Source organism: Nicotiana attenuata, unplaced genomic scaffold, assembly GCF_001879085.1.
Source record: "Nicotiana attenuata strain UT unplaced genomic scaffold, NIATTr2, whole genome shotgun sequence".
NCBI classification, from domain to species: domain Eukaryota; kingdom Viridiplantae; phylum Streptophyta; class Magnoliopsida; order Solanales; family Solanaceae; genus Nicotiana; species Nicotiana attenuata.
The window spans coordinates 877-15,456 of record NW_017670809.1 but is presented as its reverse complement, the minus strand read 5'-3'; the positions used below and the strand labels follow the sequence as shown (position 1 = coordinate 15,456).

The following is a 14,580-nucleotide window of genomic DNA, read 5'->3' as shown; positions in this document are numbered from 1 at the left end:
GATTAACCAGCTTTTCGTTAGTGGTTTGAGAGTGGCGAGTTAGGACCCGTTTTTGATGAACCTCCCCTATCTTCTTCTTCAACTCCCATACCTTTAGTTCCTTCCCTTCCTTCTTCTGCCGTGCCTTTGGTTCCTTCCTTATCTGCTCCAACTTCTTCCGTGCCTTTGGTTCCTTCCGTATCTGCTCCAACTTCTTCTTCACCTCCCGTTGCTGTTTTCACTTCTTCTACCGCTCCTCCTTCTACTGTCCACAATGTAGAAGCGGGTTCTACAAGCAAAAGGATTGCTATGAGGAGCGTGACTATCGAAGTGCCTGCTAACAACAGCCTTTTGAGGAAATCCGGTCAGGCGGATGTTTGGCTTGAACCCTTAATAGGCCCAATTGAGAAAGAAAAATGAATAGCCACAGCTGCCTGACTCTGATGAACGACATAGTTCATTCCACCTTGAAGGTATGCCCCTTCTTTCTTTAATTTTGCCAGAATTTTTCTAGAATTCTAATTTTTCTTTCCTTATCATTTTCAGGCCAACCTTATTGGTACAAAGCTGATGAGCAGAATTTCTTTATTAGAGAAGGTGGCACGTGACTCTGAAAAGGCTGTTCTTGATTCAGAGAGGAAGCTCGTGACTTTCAGTTGAAGCAGCTAATTGGAAGGACCAATTTGATAGTGCTCAAATAACAATAGAAGATTTACAAGAGAGCGGGACTAACCTGGAACAGCAGGTGAGAGCATTAACTTCAGAGCTTGCGATTGTTAAGGCTTCTTCAAGTCAGGATGAGAAAGAAAGAGAGCGTCTTGAGGCTTCTTTCTCAGAACAATTATCTAAATCAAGTGAAGAGATTAGAGAGTTGAGAGTTCTTTTAAGTCAAAAAGAAGTTTATGCTGGAGATTTGATGCAGAATTTGACTCAAACCCAAGAAAATCTGCGAACTTCTGAAGACCAGGTGAAGGCCTTAGAAAAATCTCATGCCTCTCTCCAAGCCTCTTATAACTCAGCTCTGAATGAAAATGAGAGTCTCAAAAATGAAATTGTTGCTTGGGAAAGAGATTATGAGCTTCTTGAAGATAAGGCTGCGGTTGATGTAAGCTGGGCTTTTCTGAACTCCCGTCGTGATGCCTTAGTTGAAGCCAGCCAAGAAAACTTTAATCTAGAGTCAGAGTTAGCTAAGGTGATGGAAACTATTGAAAAAGCTCAACAACCATCGGACTTCCCTTCTCCCGCGATTGAAGTTTCCGAAGCTGAAGCTACCGGAGTCGATGTTCCCGTGACCGCTGGAATTGCCTCGGGTGATGCACCCTCTTCAAGCTCAATCGTGCCCCTTACTGCAAGTCAAGTTGAAACTTCATCTATTGATACTCCAATGGTTGGAAATCAACCCACTTCCATTGGTGATGCTATTCCAGTTGAGCACGCTGATGATCCTCCTTCAATCCTTTCTCCTCAGTAAAAATTTATATCTATTTTTGAATTCCTTTTTGCAGGTACCTATTTGGAAAACAGTATTTAAGCTTTTGGGTTCATTTGAGAGTTTTTGTAATCAAACCCTTGGCTACTATTTGAGGGTTGATTTTTGGAAATACAAGTCCCCAAGTCTTGTTATGGGGCATTTAGTATAAACAATTTGATGACTAAGTTTATACTTAGTCTTTAGTTTTAAATATTAGGAAGCTTTTATTTATCATTGCACTTCCATATGTTCTATCCTTGCCTTTTTATTTTTAAGGACTTAAAGAATAGTCTGCATTTTTGTTCTTTGAAAAATGCTTCTGTTAATCCCATGACTAAATAACATGAGTTTTATAAAAGAGGGCCCTTTTATATTCTGACACTTAATGAAGAAGACGTCTCAACTTCATAATGGTGTGATCATACGATAAAAGAAATAGGAACACACATGTTTTTTGCAATAACTTTGACAAGTTTTTATTTCTGAACTTTGACAAGTTTTGAATAATACTTTACATGTATTTGAATTACATCTATAACTTTCTCGCAACTGTTTTCCTCGTAACAGATTTATACCAAAAAAAAAGAACAATATATACGGGGTTTTTCTTATAACCCGTTTTAGTACATAGTCCTTTTAGCTCCAGAACATTAGGAAGAGTTTGAGAGATGACTCCATTGTTCTTATGGGAAAGAATACTATGATGAGTGCCATTGTTCTCATGGGAAAGAATACTATGATGAATGCCATGACTATGATGAATGCCATGACTTCGTAACTTTCACTCCGTACTTGATTCTTCTAGGCTTGATTTTCTAAATCTTCTATGCCTTTTTGATACACGCGAATGTATATACTATGTAGTCCCCCAAGTGTTTGAGTGTTGAAGTATGAAGCCTCGAGCACTTGGTAGTCTCCTTCACCTGGTCCTTTTCCTGAAAAGGAAATACATACGGGACTCGGGGGTGCGATTATAGATGAAGACTACTTAACCCGTGTATACTTCTATCAGAATAATTGTAACCCTGGGCTAGGAATTTTAGTTTATTCCATTTTGCCTTACAGGTCGTGACTCATCATTTAGTACGGGTTAGCGTTTTTCCTATCATCTAAAATCGTTAGTAAAATTTTAACAATTCAAAAAAATATATAATTCAACATGGTGATACCTGACCGTGGGTTTTGCCTTAGAAGTAGTATCTCTTCAAATGAACTGCATTCCAATGTGAAGGAAGCACCTTCCCGTCCATTGTTTCCAACTCGTATGCTCCTTTCCCTGCAATATCTCTAACTCTGTAGGGTCCTTCCCAGGTTGGACTTAGTTTACCCGCGTTGGCTGCCTTTGTAGATTGAAAAACCTTTTTAAGCACGAAGTCCCCAGTTTTGAAGTATCGCAGTCGTGCTTTCCTGTTGTAATATCGTTCGATCACTTGTTTTTGTGCTGCCATTCTTATTAATGCGGCTTCTCTCTTGCCTTCCAATAGATCCAAATTGACCCGCATCTCTTCATCATTAGACTCTTGTGTTTCTTGTGAGAATCTTGTACTCGGTTCTCCTATTTCAACTGGGATTAATGCTTCAGCTCCATAAACTAAAGAGAAAGGAGTTTCACCTGTGCTCGACTTTGTTGTCGTGCGGTATGCCCATAAAACTCCGGGTAACACTTCAGGCCAATTACCCTTTGATTCCTCTAAACGTTTCTTCAAATTGTTGATTATCCTCCTGTTGCTATCAGGTCCCCTGATCCTCTAGTCCATGGGTTTAGCAAAGAACAGTATGGTCATCTCATGACACTGCTTCAATAGGCTCACATCTCTCCTGGGTACCCTGCTGCTAGTTCACCTGCAGACAGCAGTGGATATGCTTACTTTATAGCTGTGTCATATCTTCCAATACAGGAAATGCATTCTTTGGCTCATTCTTTATCTGCGTCATTTAATTCAGATAGAAAACCTTAGACTTTAGACTCTGGATCAACTAATCAAATGACCCTACACAAATATTTTCTTCACAACATTCAACCTCTAGCTTCTCCTTTCTTAATAACTTTACCAAATGGTTACAAGGTGAAAGTGGTTTCTACTGGTTCTATGTATCTTAGACAGGATATAATTCTACATCATGTACTCTTGGTCCCTTATTTTCAATTCAATCTTCTTTCTGTACACAAACTCCTAACTCAATTACATTGTATGGCTATATTTACCAGTTTTCTTGTGTTTTACAAGGCCCTTCTCTGAAGGGGCCATTGAAAATTGGTAAAGAGGCTCATGGATTGTATTTTCTTTTGCCAGATATGCCTTTACTTTCTTGTTCTGTTTCTTCTCCTATTTCTGGTAATGCATGTAATATTTCTGTTGACCCCTTACCCCACAATCCCTCCGGTATTCCATCTCCTACTAATAATAAAATGGATTTGGTTTCGCATCAAAGATTAGGACATATGCTCTACAATAAAATGACGTCCATTCCTTTTCTTTCTGGTAAAATTAATTCCAAATAACCTTTCTTATGTTCTATTTTCCCTATGGCTAGGCAGCAAAGATTACCTTTCTTTGATAGTTTTATTAAAATTACTGCCCCCTTTCAATTAGTTCATATTGATGTCTGGAGTCCTTACCACACAAAAAAATATAATGGTTTCAGTTATTTCCTCACGTAGTTGATGATTTCACTAGAGTCACTTGGACTCATTAACTTTCATGCAAAGCTAGTGCTTTCTCTGTCTTAAAGGCATTCACCCTTATAGTTAAGGTCCATTTCCATTCTTCAATTCAATCTTTCAGATCAGACAATGCTTATGAGTTAGGAAGTAGTACTGAAGCCAAACAATTCTTTGTTGATCATGGCATTCTACATCAAACAACTATCCCACATACTCCACAACAAAATGGGGTGGTTGGAAGGAAACATAAGCACTTATTAGAAACTTCTAGAGCTCTCATGTTTCAATCTAAACTTCCTACCACATATTGGGGTGATGGTGATTTGACTGCCACTTACCTTGTAAATAGATTACCTTCTTTTGTTTTGGGCAACATATCTCCTTTTGAGAAGCTGCATGGTACTCCTCCAACTTATGATCATTTGAGGTCTTTTGGTTGCCTCTGCTTTGCCATTACTCCCAAACCTGGCAGGGACAAATTCCAACCTAGAGCCATAGCCTTTGTCTTTCTAGGGAATCATTGTGGCAAGAAAGGTTATAAACTACTCAACCTTTCCAATCATTCTATATTCTTCTTCAGGGATGTCCAATTCCATGAATGGGTCTTCTCTTATTCCTCTTCTGATTCTTCCTCAGTTTTTCCAGTTTCCTCCTCTGATTCCGCTGCTGATTCAACTTATTCTTATCCTCCTCCTGCTCCTTCCTTTCCTCCTAGCTCTACCCCTATTACCTCCCCTGTTGCTCCTATCTCTTCCCCTTTCCTCCCTCCTTCTTCTACTTCTTCCTCTCTCATGTCCCTTTCCCCATCCCTGTTCCTTCTACCTCTCCTCCTCCCCTTAGGAGATCCACCAGAGTACACCAACCCCCTGTCTATCTAGGGGATTATGTTTATAATTATGCTCTTCCCTCTACTTCTTCTCCTGTCCAGTCCAAGGTTTCTTCTGATACTGCAGTCATGCATGAGCCTTAGTTCTATCAGCAGGCTGCTTCTCATCCTGTTTGGCAGGAGGCCATGCTACAGGAATTCAAGGCTCTTGAGGCCAACAACACCTGGGATGTTGTTCCTCTTCCTCCTAACAAGAAACCCATCCCCTGTAAGTGGGTTTACAAGATTAAGCACAAGTCTGATGGTACTGTGGAAAGGTATAAAGCCAGACTTATCATTAGGGGGGACACACAGAAAGATGGCGTTGACTACTTTGAGACTTTCTCTCCAGTGGTCAAGTTCACCATCATCAAATGTATGCTTTCTGTTACTGCCAAGAGAGGCTGGATTGTGCATCAACTTGATGTCAACAATGCTTTTCTTCATGGTTCCCTTCATGAAAAGGTCTATATGAAGGTTCCACCTGGCCTTTCTGTTTTATCTCCTTCCTCTTCTACATCATCCTCCCCTTTGGTTTGCAAGCTCAAGAAGTCACTATATGGCCTCAAACAAGCTTCTAGACAATAATTTTCTAAGTTGTCTGAAGCTTTGTCTTCTAGGGGCTACATTTCAAGCAAGAATGATTATTCTTTATTTACCATGTCTGTTGGGTCTTCTCTCACAGTTCTAGCAGTCTATGTTGATGACATTTTATTGGCTGGGGATGATGCTTTGGAATTGGATAATCTGAAAGTGCTTTTGGATGCACAGTTCAAAATCAAAGATTTGGGTCATGTTCACTATTTTTTGGGTCTCGAGGTTTTTGCTACCTCTGAAGGGTTTTCTTATGTGCCAGCAGAAGTTCAATTCTGATTTATTGGCTGAGTTCAATTGTCACCACTTTACCCTCGTGGTTACTCCCCTAGATCCTTCAGTGAAGCTGTGCACTGATATGGGTGCTCCTTTGTCTGATCCCAGCACCTATAGGAGATTTGTGGGCAAGCTGAATTTTTATCAACACACCAGGCCTAACATTGCCTTCTCAGTTCAGCATCTTAGTCAGTTTCTTCAACGTCCTCAGGTTCCTTATATGTTAGCTGGCATTCATGTCTTGAGATATCTTTTGAATGCACCTGGGCAGGGGATTCTTCTTTCCAGCCATTATGATTTTTCCCTTGTGGCTTTTTCTGATTCTGACTGGGCTGTTTGTGCTCAGTCCAGGAAATCTGTTATTGGTTAGTATGTCACATTGGGAGGTTATCCTATTTCTTGGAAGAGCACGAAGCAACCTACTATCTCCCTCTCTTCTGCTGAAGCAGAGTATATGGCTCTCAGGAAGGTTGTTGCTGAGGTTTCTTGGCTAATGAGGCTCTTGGGGGTTATGGGCTTGGTACTGTAGTTTCTAGGCTAATGAGGCTCTTGGGGGATGTGGGCTTGGTACTGTCTTCTCCCATTCCCATATTTTGTTACAATCAGCCTGCCCTTCACATTGCCAAGAACCCGGTATTTCATGAACGCACTAAACATCTTGAGATTGATTGCCATTATGTTCGTGATTGTTTGGCGTCTGGTTTGATTTCTTTGCACCATATTTCATCTCCTGACAACCTTGCTGACATTTTGACTAAGTCTCTTCCAGGTCCCGCTCATTATCATTTTGCTTTGCAAGCTTGGAGTGCTTCACCCTCCTGAGGGGGGGGGGGGGGGTTGTTGGACATCACAGATATTGCTTTGGATAAAGTTAGAATATTTCGCTAGTTGCATAAATCAATAAGAAGGTTCTTCTGGTCAAAGAAGAACAACACCAACCACTCAACCAATTTTGTGGACTTCAGCAATTGGCACTGTGCACCTTGAATTGATCAGATTTTAAAAATCGAATGATGAGTTGACTTTGAACAGCACTTTTTTCAATTGAAAATCTAAACTCATGCACCAAACTTAACATTCTAAGAATTTATGGACAGCCAGCACTATGGCCTGCATGGTTTAGTAACCTAATATGCACTTCCTTGTTTTTCAACATTTTTAAGCACAGAATAATACTGAAATTTCAATAATCTAATTAATTAAATAGTTTAATTTTGTCGTAAGGAGTTATAAAATGGTTGCTGTCGGAGCCATTATCACACCATATCCACTAATTCCTCAGTTAATATAGCCTTACATGAAAATGCAGAAGCTCAATTTGAAGTTAGAAAGAGAGAGTATATTTGTTAAAGAGGCATAATCATAACTCCAGTTTGGTACTTCTCTTTGGTTAATCAATTTACCACTTACCAGTCATAACAAGAAACTAAGAAATTGCCGAAATACTGATTTTGTGATTGTAGACTGGTAACTTTTATCACATTATCTAGTTTTTCTATTGTAAAAAAAAAAAAAAACAATAAAACAAAGAAGCAGCCGTGTGCACTAAGCACCCGCTATGCGCAGGGTCCGGGAAAGGGTCGGGAAAGGGCCGGACCATAAGGGTCTAATGTACGCAGTCTTACCCTGCATTTCTGCATAAGGCTGTGTCTACGGCTCGAACCCGTGACCTCCTGGTCACTTGACAACAATTTTACCAGTTACGCCAAGGCTCCTTCTTAAGTTTTTCTATTGTAGTCAGTTGGATTTGTTGCTTCCCAAATACAGCAGTTGAGCCACAAGAAAATAGACTTATTGTTGTATTTCACTTGATTCTGGCTTAAAATTGTTAGCGAACCATGAGAATTGAAAATGTGGAACCATAAGGATAAAAAATCAATGCAACTGAATGGAACCATTAATTAAAGAGGATTCATTACTTCAATATCTTTGAAGTAGAAAAAAGTAATAATGAGTATTTGTCTCTTTGAGGAGATAAGTTAACTAATCTACCTAGTCAGAGGTAACATCCCTCGTTCTAGCATCAGTTACTGTTTTTTCTAAACTCCTATACTCTACAGACTGTGCAAATCCTGTTTTTTCAGTTTCTCAAACGAGAAGTAAGATCAACGAACACATCCTCGCTACAGGGAATTGTGATACCACCCATTAGATGATCGAAACCAAATTCTTCCTCAGCTTGACTAAGCAAGTCTTGAAATAAAGGTTGGCTCAAGAACGATATGGGGATTACAAATCTCTTCTTCTGCTTCTCCCCAACATAAACAGCAAAATGGCCTTTTGGAACATCTCCAACTGTAGGAGACTTCTTGATTATACGAGGCATACGGATAGCCATAGTCGTTTAGTTCAATATGGTAGATGAGAAAATAGGGAAGATAATAATTAGTAAGAATCTTGAAAGCAGAGAAAAGCTTTGTATAATTTCAAGTTTTGCTGAGAGTTGTTGGTGGTAGAGGATTCTTTGTATGTGTTTATATAGGCCAATGACAAGATGTTGAATCCTAGTGATTTGCATTGAATATACATTTTCTATAGGTTAAAGATAACTATTGGGTAGTTGAGTTTTGGTGTGGCACTGTTTAGAGACAATAGCACATGAACTAACACATGGTTATGCTTTCCAACTAATTATCAAACTATTTAGACAATGTAATTATGTCTAAAAGCAGAAGGCCTGACTGATTTTCACAACAAAGGACAGATCCATGAAACATCATCTTCTTGAAAATGGTTTAGTTAGGGACCACATGGATCATTCAACAAGTTGTAGTCAGCTGATCATCATTCATGAAATTTCGAATCTAGGATGGCATATATATCCTGATAAATTTAGACAAAATCTGATCACATATAGTGCTAAAGCGACAAGTCAAGATACAAGTTGGTTCGTATGACCAAAACTAGCTAGTCTTATGCTTCCAACTAGTGCTGCAGTTGAGTTTTTATAAAACGGTTAAATTTAGGGTGATTATTATTGGTAATAATAGAGAATTGGATAAAGCTAGACTATTTCTATTTGGAATAATAGAGAATTGGATAAAACTAGAATATTTCTACAGATCATTCATTTACCGATAAGAAACATGCACTACACGAAACAAGGTTTTCAACGACGACGTTCTGTGGCAACCTTTTTAGTCGCTTCCACAAGTGTCGAGTTACCATAATAAGTGATAGTTTCAGCGGCGAACAATATGTCGTTGTTTTGAGTCTTTGGTCACCACCAAAAGTAAAGTGTCATATCGTCACAACAAGTGATAGTTTCAGTGGCGAACTGTATGTCATGAGCTGTTTTGAGTAACGACCTATCCGAATTTTATGTTGTGGAGACTAAGCTCGCCACAGAAACTAAGTAAATGCGCCAAAAAAGTCGATTCAAGGTAGCTCGCTACTCAATCATGTCATATACGCAATTACGGCTGGCGACTAAGTAGGTCACCACAGAATATCGTCACTGAAAACCTTATTTAATGTAGTGTAAGTCGTAGGCCCTGCAATGTTGTAGTCAAAGAAGAGCAAAACCAACCAGTAGTATGCTTGTGCTGTGCCATAGCTGAGCATGGATGGACCTCAGCATGAATCTTGTAGGAAACAAGCAAGAAAAGAATATAGAAACTTATCTCTAATCTGGTGTGCATTTATGATAATGCACTGCTACTAATCCACAAGAATAATATGCTGGCTTAAGTTTGTCAAGAGAGACTATATAATCGAATTATGATTTGACTTAAATTCTTGTACCAAACTTAACATTTTAAGTATTTATGGAAAGCCAGCATTATGGCTTGTATGGCCTAGAAACCTAAGACCAAATGTTGCATTCTTTCCAGTTTTCCGCCTAATTGATTCAGTTTAATTTATTTAGCATAAAGTTCATCACTATCTTGATATATATATATATATATATATATATATATATATATATATATATATATATATTGTAACTGTCAGATAACACCTAGCAACCAGGGGCGGATCTACCTAGTGTGAAGCGGTGTCATCCGACACCGCTTCGCCGGAAAATTTCATTAAATATACATATAAATTACATGCAAGAATATCTTATTCGAATATATATTCTAAAATAACGTTACTGAACAAATATCCATGCTTAGTTCACTAGTTAAGCGCTTCTTTCATTTAGGAGAGGTTAAGGGATCGATACTCAATTCTATGTAGAATGCATGCTTTAAAGTTTATGTAAGCCAAAGGTAAACAATAAATTCTGAAGTGCGTTGTTCATTCCGGAAAAGAATTATTTCATCATACTTGAAATAATAATTTAACTATTCATCCTCCTCTGCAATATTTTTAATATAATGATCATTCATTTATTCACTTCTTTAAATATCGACATCGCTTATAAAATATTCTGCGTATGCCCCTGCTAGCAACAGGTCCATTGCAGGACTTCAATTGGAACTTGAGTCTGATGTAGCAAGAAGCAGTCATTAAGTTTTAATTAGTCAAGAATCCTCTGAACTTTTCGAAGTGTCAGTTAATGATTTTTGTTCTGAACTGAATATGCTAACATGAAAAAGAAAAAAAAAAAGGAATTAGTCCTCAAGGTTTAACATGAAGAAATAATGTACACCTAAATCCTGCTATACATTTTTCTATATACTGTGGCCTTAAAGGTGTTCAACCCCAATGGGAAATAACTGTTCCTAGCTAGCTCCTCAACAGTGCCAATAATAAATAAAATACTGAGTGAAATCAAAACTTTCTTAATACAAAATTGATGATGAAAAATTATGCTAATCCGTTCTGCTTAAGCGCGAAATCAGATTCATGAAAACATCCTCACTGCAGGGAATTGTGACACCACCCATTGGATGATCAGAACAAAACTCTTCTTCAACTTGACTTAACAAGTCATATAAACAATGTCTCGAATTAAAGAACCAAGAGTTATGAAATTTTGCTTAACAATAGGGAAGTTTTTGAAATATTAGAGACTTTCTTGTGCATAAAGTATGTACAGGGAAACTCTTCCTGTGCATGAGTATATATAGGCAAGTGTTAATTCCTAATGCATATCCAAATGTTTACTGCTGAGGAGGAATTCAGTGGGAGCTGGTGAGAGACAACACCACATGAAACATCACATGGATTTGCTTTATATCCAATTCATTAAGTATCAAAGTACATAGACCATATACTTGTTGAATAAAAACAGCAGGTCCTACTACTTCTCATAAGTCACAACCAAAAGCAAAGGACCCCCTTTTGACTAAATTGCACTATGAATGGATGAGGTCTCTTGTCGAATGATCAATGACAACTAGGATCGGATAACGGTAGAAGTCCGGTGCACTAAGCTTCCGCTATGCGCGGGGTGGTCCGGAGAAGGGCCGGACCACAAGGGTATATTGTACGTAGACTTACCCTACATTTCTGCAAGAGGCTGTTTCCATGGCTCGAACCCGTGACAAGGCACATGGCAGCAACTTTACCAGTTACACCAAAGCTCCCCTTCACTCGGATTGGATAAGTGATACGATAATTGGGTCCGATCTTGATTAACGGATGTGATTATAGACATTTAGTGATGTCTAAACATGATAAGATATGTTAAGAAGTTTAATGATTTAACAAACCTAGTACCTATGAAGACATCTCTTTAAATTTTGTACATTATATTTCACACTGATGGAACGGATATATATGTCATTGCGCATAAGCAAATTCAAGATCCAGAGTCAGTGAATTCAGAGTCAAGCACTATTTTGGCTTGGCCATTAATGGTGCAAAAATACAGTACATTATATTGCAATCCCAATTCAAAAAGATACTATTAATGGTGATTTTTCACTAGGCAAGTCATATTTATTTCTAATCAAAGTTGTTGAAGTTCCATTAATGGAATTATAAAACAGTTAATAAATGATAACTTTGCACTGAGCTACTGCTCAATGTTGACAATTAGTTTTGCAGTCTGCAGACACAAATCAAATAAAAAACCTACAAAATGAGGCAACAACTAGTATCAAGAATTGTCAACATAATTTGAATTGACTTAACAAATATAGATAATGATTTGACTTTTAATAACACGTTTTGCCATAAATGGCTGATGATAGTGATATAACTATATAGTAAATGGAAATGAAGAGGAAACAAAGGCTACGTCCCAAGTGCATCAAACATCACTAACTTGAGCATTTATTGAGCTGAAAAAATAAATAAATAATTTATATTTGTACATGAAAATTAAGCAACTCATTTATGAAAACTATTCTTCAAAAATTTAGAGTTGATACACAAGTAAAAGCTCTGATTTTTATGTTATGTATCAACAGGATTTCACAAATAATAAGCTTAAATTCTGTTTAACAACCAAAAATGACAAACACAGTTTTGAAACAAAAATGTTTCACGAGTTTAATTCAATTCTTGATCCAAGAAAAAAATATTTAGCCATTGATGGATTTACTTCACAACAAATTTAAATACTCAAGTCTTGAACATAGCAACCAAGCAAATTTCTTGATAAACAAACCGGACTTTAATTAGAGAAAAATGTTCTGAGGCACTGGTTTCAAGAATTAATCATCCAAATGACCCCACTAACTTTTGCTGGTAAATTGGCAAAGTTCATATTATTAAACAAAGCCAAGTCTAGATTCAATGCCTCTGTAATAGGAAAAAGAGCTACTTGCTATCCTCACATAATGGAGAAACATCTTTCGATATCAATAAAGTGATATACAACCGTACTAAGAAAATTAAGAAAATCTAAAGCTATTCAGCTTTAAAAATTAGTCAAATTGACTCTCGAAAAACGAAATGTGACGAGTAAATGTGAACGGAGGGAGTGATAAAAATACTATTGAAGTGCATGATCATTTCATCGATAAGTTTAAGTTTTGATAGAATATACTTTTGTTTCCGGTACGTGCGATTTTTTTATGAGTCAAATTTGATTAAATTCTTCTATAATAGGTGATAGTGAAATTCAGAATACAGAATGTTAGTCTGCTCTGACACCATACTAAAATTATATGCTCATCTCATTTAAAAGTTAAAAAGTTGAAGTAAAAATATACCTTTATTAGCATATCACATTTTTAAATAGTGCAATATGCTTATTATTTTTGTACCCCTAAAGTGGTAGGACATAATGTCCTGAAATAGATTAGGCAAAACCATGTGATCTTTTGCCAATTTCTTCACCTGATATGTTTGCCAACTTCACACATTAATCTTCTTTATTACCAATTTGAGGATTGAAGTGTCTGTATATATAGTCTAGTTCTCCATCTTCCATTTCAAACGCAAGTCAGTTTCATTTTCAATACACTTTAAAGCTTCAATTTAGTTCTAAATCTTACAAATTCTTTGTGTTTAAATATGGGAAGAGGATTAGTTGGAATAGCTAATGCCAAAGAGAAGCTTAGACGAACAATTTCACTCAAAAATGGAAGCATTTCAACTACTACAAATGATGTTCCAAAGGGTCATTTTGCAGTTTATGTTGGTGAAACATATAGGAGATTTGTTGTTCCAATATCTTACTTAAATCATCCTTTATTTCAAGATTTGTTACATTGGGCTGAAGAAGAGTTTGGATACAATCATCCCATGGGAGGTATTACTATTCCATGCAGTGAAGATTACTTCATTAGTCTCATTTCTTTACTCAAGTCATCCTAGACTTGAAAGAATTGTAATTCATCTATGATTTTCCATCCCATAGGTTTAGTGATTTTTTTTTTTTTTTTTGGGGTATAATCGTTCGGTATCTGGAATTCACTGGTGTGACTAATCTGGATTTGCGCCGCGTAGAACTTATAAGAATCCGAGACTATTGGTTGAGAGAGATGACTAAGTCAGCCTCACTTCAATTTTGTAACGTAGACTGCTGTCAAGTTTGTCCCTTGTACATCTTCCTAAGTGTAATTTGTACATGCACTCTTCAAAATAGAGTTCAAAATTATTTTCTTTTTTGTAATGAATTAATTAGGCTTTTTCATATGTAAACTTAATTTTCCTTTTCTTTCTTTTATACCCTGACTTATTTTAACTGGACGATGATGGGGAAAAAAGATCACTAGCCATGTTAGGTGCACTGACAACCAAAAGAATAGGGGGAAATGCAATTATTTGCAGTTGAACTAATTTGTAATTGTGAGCATGTGATTTTTGCCCTATATGAATTATTTCCAAAGATTCCAAACAAAATGATTTCTTTCATTTTTGTGAATTTTGTGTTAGTTTCTGTTGATTGTTTGCATTTGAATTTTAATATAAAAAAAAAAAAAATAAATACTTGGCATTTGCGTTTAGGATCTAATTTCATATTTTATGATTAATTAGTGGTTAAGTTATTTTTAGAACAAAATATGAAGAAAATAACAAAAATAGTCCATTTTTGTATTTTTAATTGTTAATTGTGAATTTTTCACGAAATTAAGGGAGATTTTTAAACAATTTCAGGAATTAATTAGTTTAACTTTGAAAATATAATTTAGGGATTTACTTTTAATATTTTGCATTTTGATAAAAAATCAAAAATACAAAATGAAAATGAAATTAATAAATAAATAAAAAAGCAAAAAAAATAAAAGGAAAAGAAGAAAACAAATGAAAAAGAAATTAGAATAAGAGGTTAAATAGGCTGCCAGCTTTGGGCTACTCTTTAATCCCAGCCCAAATGCCCAAAACCCCCAAATCCGGTCCCCAGTCCAAGCCCAAATGCCCACTAACCCGGTCCAGACCCCCATA

General features: G+C 36.9%; 1 protein-coding gene across 1 annotated transcript; it reads left to right on the top strand.

Moving 5' to 3' along the window:
* The first annotated feature begins 12,991 nt into the window (after positions 1-12,991).
* LOC109243529 (auxin-induced protein 15A-like) lies at positions 12,992-13,941 on the top strand. Its single transcript, XM_019410473.1, has one exon. It carries the CDS (start codon positions 13,207-13,209, stop codon positions 13,507-13,509), a length of 303 nt encoding a protein of 100 aa, XP_019266018.1. The 5' UTR covers positions 12,992-13,206; the 3' UTR covers positions 13,510-13,941.
* The last annotated feature ends 639 nt before the right edge of the window (positions 13,942-14,580 follow it).

Bases quoted from the DNA above. Each gene is read 5' to 3' on its own strand.
- LOC109243529 (XM_019410473.1), top strand. From the start codon at position 13,207: ATGGGAAGAGGATTAGTTGGAATAGCTAATGCCAAAGAGAAGCTTAGA.